The sequence below is a fragment of the Rhincodon typus genome, chromosome 36 (genome assembly GCF_021869965.1).
Source record: "Rhincodon typus isolate 14 chromosome 36, sRhiTyp1.1, whole genome shotgun sequence".
Taxonomy (NCBI): domain Eukaryota; kingdom Metazoa; phylum Chordata; class Chondrichthyes; order Orectolobiformes; family Rhincodontidae; genus Rhincodon; species Rhincodon typus.
Genome location: NC_063367.1, coordinates 22,523,552 through 22,527,655, shown reverse-complemented (window position 1 = coordinate 22,527,655; position 4,104 = coordinate 22,523,552). Strand labels below are relative to the sequence as shown.

The following is a 4,104-nucleotide window of genomic DNA, read 5'->3' as shown; positions in this document are numbered from 1 at the left end:
ACACTCCCTTACCAGAGCAATTGGTTCCTTGTATTTACAAATCAAACTCTTTGATTAAGTTATGCTTCAGCCCTCTAACCCATAGGGTTTATAAACCTCTAGACCAAGATAATGGAAAAGAGTTTTATTCTGTATCTGATCCCATGCTGTACCTACCCTGAAAATGCTTAATTTGGATAGAGTAGAGAAAACTTTAATCTGTAACTAACCCTATGCTATACATGTCCTGGGAGTGTTTTATGGGGACAATATTGAGGGAGTTTTTCTTTCTCTATCTAATCAAAATTTAACTTCTTCCAAGTGTTTAATACTATAAAGGAAAATTCTATTCCTTGCTCTAACAGCAGTCATCTTGAGTACAAAATGATTCATTCCAATAATTTTTTTTGGCAAAAAGAACTTTTAAGCAGCTATGAGTCATCTCCAGTTACCTTCTCAAAATTCTTCAAATGCATGAAGCAGACACCGAGATTGTGGCTGATTTCCTAAATGGATGCAATTAGAACAGAAATCAAATCATATGAAAAAGAATGGAGCGAAAAAAACCTTTCCCATTCTCTTACTGTTTCATAACTTGGAACACATCAATCACAAAATCATTTCCATGCAAATAACTAATTGATTCCGTCTCCTGGTTCCTACCAACACTGAACTGCATCATGCTCATTCATCATCAACAGATCACATTTTTTCCACAAGCTGATTAATACCAGTTTGCTAATATAACCTACCCAATCCTTATCATTTAATTTTGCAGCTTCGCTGTAAACTTCAATTGCTGCTTTGTGTTTCCCAAGCAGAAACCTAACAAAAGAATAGAATATTCAGGTATTAATTTCCACTGGGAATGGGTCTGTACAGTCACTAACTTAAATTCCCAGAAGACCTTTGCTGCATTAAGATAACCCAGATGCATGACACAGAGGCATACATTGAAAGCAGTTGGTAAAAGAAGAGGCTAGGAGATTGACACAATGGTCAAAAGTTAGAGAGGTCCAGGGTAGCAAGGTGCAGGGAGTATACGGAACTAAAGTGCTAATGATTTCAGGGCTGGATAAGAAGGGTAGTCCTACATAGTAGGATGGAAGCTGGGAAGTCATGCCTAAAGTTTGCAAATTAAACTGTAGGCAGCACAATCATATCTAGTGCCTTTTATATGCAGGCCAGATTTGCCTTTACTCAGTAGTTTTCCTACATACACACATGAATACTTACAGTGATCGAGCCACCTGTTTCAGGTTGTCCACATTCTGAGGATTTAGAATTGCACAGGTCTGAAAGAGCTCAAGAGACTCTTGAATTTTTCCTTCCAAACGAAATATCAGAGCTGAAACGGAGTGAAGACATTACTTGAAAAATCACAGCAGGATTTCTGTGCAACATATTAGCTGCTCACAACGACCCCCAGGGTTGCTTATAAATATAGGGATGAATACTCTATACAAGGTACTGAGTGACCAACTGGGTACAGTTTGTCTTAATTTAATTAGCAGCCAAAGAACCAGTAAAACATTTTGAGTTGAATCAAGAATAATTACTTGAAGACATTTTCTTCAGCAGTGGAAAATTCCTAACAAATCATAGTAAACTGAGAAATTCAATAAATATGTTCATCTGAGGACAGTGATGACAGACTTTGACCACAAATGCTGCTTGGCTGTCAAGAGGTTTGCCTTGATTGATTAATCATTTTCAGGGAACCTAAGCTACCATCAACCATGCAGTCTGGCCTGCACCTAACTCCAGTCCAAACCATGGAGGACACGGTTAACATCCTGTACAGCTGTTATGTCGGTAGGCAAGTTTTAGGGGATCGAGGCAGGCTGGGAGATTGGGGTTGATGTGGGCCATGACCAGCCTCTTGAAGAACTTCATGATTATGGAGGTCAGAGCCACTGGACGGTAGTCATTACCGCACGTTGCATGGCTTTCTTAGGTATGGGGATGATGGTCTTCTTGAAGCACGTGGGGACTTCGGATTGTAGGATGGAGATTGTAGGATGTCGGTGAATACCTCTGCCAGTGGATCTGCACAGGATCTGAGTGCTCGGCTGGGGACACCGTACAGGCCCCTTGCTTTCCTTAGGTTGACTCCCAGGAACGCTGATCTGACATCTGCAGTGGTGACCAAGGGATCAGGTATGTCTGGGGCTGTCAGGGCAGATGTCCCTACGTCGCTGGCATTCTGCTGAAACCGAGCATAGAAAGCATTGTGCACGTCAGGGAGGGATGTGTTTTTGTCTGCTATCTTGCTCCCGTAATGTTGTTTAGGTCTTGCCATTGGTGGCGGGAGTCTGTTTGGTAGGTTTGGGCCTCTAACTTGGTCCAGTACTGCCTCTTGGCATCCTGATGGCTTTGCGGAGATCATGTCTGGATTTCTTGGTCAGGGTCATCTCACCTGAATGCTGCATGTCTAGTTTTCAGTTTGAATACTGAATCCTTCCTATCAGTAGTAAGGACCTCACCCATTTCCTCTGGCTCCATGCATAAATTCTCTCCTGAGTGGCCCTAGCCTTTCCCTTGCTAGCCTCATGCTCCTAATAAGTCTGAACTCTGATCAACCTGCCTTTCGAAGACTCCCATGTTTCAGATGTGGATTTACCCTCCAACAGCTGCGCCCAATCTAATTTCTCCAGTTCCTGCCTAATATTGTTGTAATTAGTCTTCCCCCAAATTTAGAACTTTCACCTGAAGACTAGTCTTATCCTTCTCCATAACTATCTTAAAGCTTATGGAATTATGATCATTATTGCCAAAATGCTACCCCACTCAAACTTTAATTACCTGGCCAGGCCCATACCCCAATACAAGGTCTAGTATGGCTCCTTTCCCTAGTTGGACTCTCTACATATTGTTTCAAGAAACCCTGCTGGAGGTACCTAACTAATTCTGTCCATCTAAGGGCCTGGAACTAAGGGAGTCCCAGTCAATAACAAAAACAGAAAATTTCTGTTTATGTTTCTGTTTTTCAACATTCCACTGCAATAACCCTGTTGTTTTTACATTATTACATGATCTGCTTACATATCTGTTCCTTTATCCACTGCTATTGGGGTATAATGCCATCATGGTGATCGCAACTTTCTTATTTCATAGAATTTCATAGAATCCCTCAGTGTGGCCCTTCGGTCCAACAAGTCCACGCCAACTCTCACAGCATCCCACCCAGACCCAAACCACATAACCCACCTAACCTACACATCCCTGAACACTATGGGCAATTTAGCTTGGCCAATCCACCTAGCTTGCACATCTTTGGACTTCTTGAGTTCTATTCATATGACCTCGCTGGATGAATCCTACAAGATGCCCTCTCTTTGAGTAGCTATGACATTTGTTTTAATCGATAATGCAGCTCCCCCACCCCAGGCTGGTGGTATTATTGCTGGACTGTCAATCCCAGAGACCCAAATAATGTTCTGGGCATCCCGGTTCGAATCCAGCCACAGCAGATGGTGGAATTTGAATTTTAAAAAAATATGAATTAGAAGTCTAATGATGACCATGAATCAATTGTCGATAGTTGGAAAAAACCCAGTTGGTTCACTCATGTCCTTTAGAGAAGAAAACTGCCATCCTTACCTGGTCTGGCCTTCATGTGTCTCCAGACCCACAGTAATGTGTTGTCCATTAACTGCCCTCTGGGAAATTAGGGATGGGCAGTGACTAGCTAGTGACGCCCTCATCCCATGGAATTAAGAAAGAAATTTATATCCCTTTCTATCACGCATGAAACATCTAAACTCTAGAACGTTGAGCCATTAGTCCAGATCTTCTCTCAACTGAGTTACTATAATAGCCACAACATCACAGTTCCATGTATTAATTCAGGCTCTCAGCTCATCTGCCTTGCCTGTCATACTCTTTGATTTAAACTAAATACAATTCAGACCACTAACCCCATCGTGTTCATTAACTTGACCCTGCCTGTTCAACTTACCTGACTTAACCTCTACCTTCTCCTCAATTACTCCACATACTGACCTACTGTTCTGGTTCCCACCCCGTATGCCACACTAGTTTAAGCATTCCCAAGTGGCACTAATAAACCTCCCTGCAAGGATGTCCCTCCAGTTTAGGTGTAACCTGTCCTTGTACAGGTCC

The 4,104-nt window shown here is 42.2% G+C and overlaps 1 protein-coding gene across 1 annotated transcript; it reads right to left on the bottom strand.

Moving 5' to 3' along the window:
* Nucleotides 1-410: 410 nt before the first annotated feature.
* On the bottom strand, nt 411-2,411 carry LOC125480988 (Bardet-Biedl syndrome 4 protein-like). Its single transcript, XM_048617065.1, has 4 exons — nt 2,399-2,411; nt 1,216-1,327; nt 732-804; nt 411-485 (listed from the first exon to the last, which is right to left on the bottom strand). The coding sequence occupies exons 1-4, from the start codon at nt 2,409-2,411 to the stop codon at nt 411-413; spliced, it is 273 nt and encodes a 90-aa protein (XP_048473022.1).
* Between the last annotated feature and the right edge of the window lie 1,693 nt (nt 2,412-4,104).

What these genes read in the sequence shown, in the direction of transcription:
- LOC125480988 (XM_048617065.1), bottom strand. An exon ending in AAACAGGTGGCTCGATCACT is followed by an intron (nt 805 to 1,215) that starts GTAAGTATTCAT and finishes TTCTTTTGTTAG; the next exon opens with GTTTCTGCTTGGGAAACACA. An exon ending in AATTAAATGATAAGGATTGG is followed by an intron (nt 486 to 731) that starts GTAGGTTATATT and finishes GCATCCATTTAG; the next exon opens with GAAATCAGCCACAATCTCGG.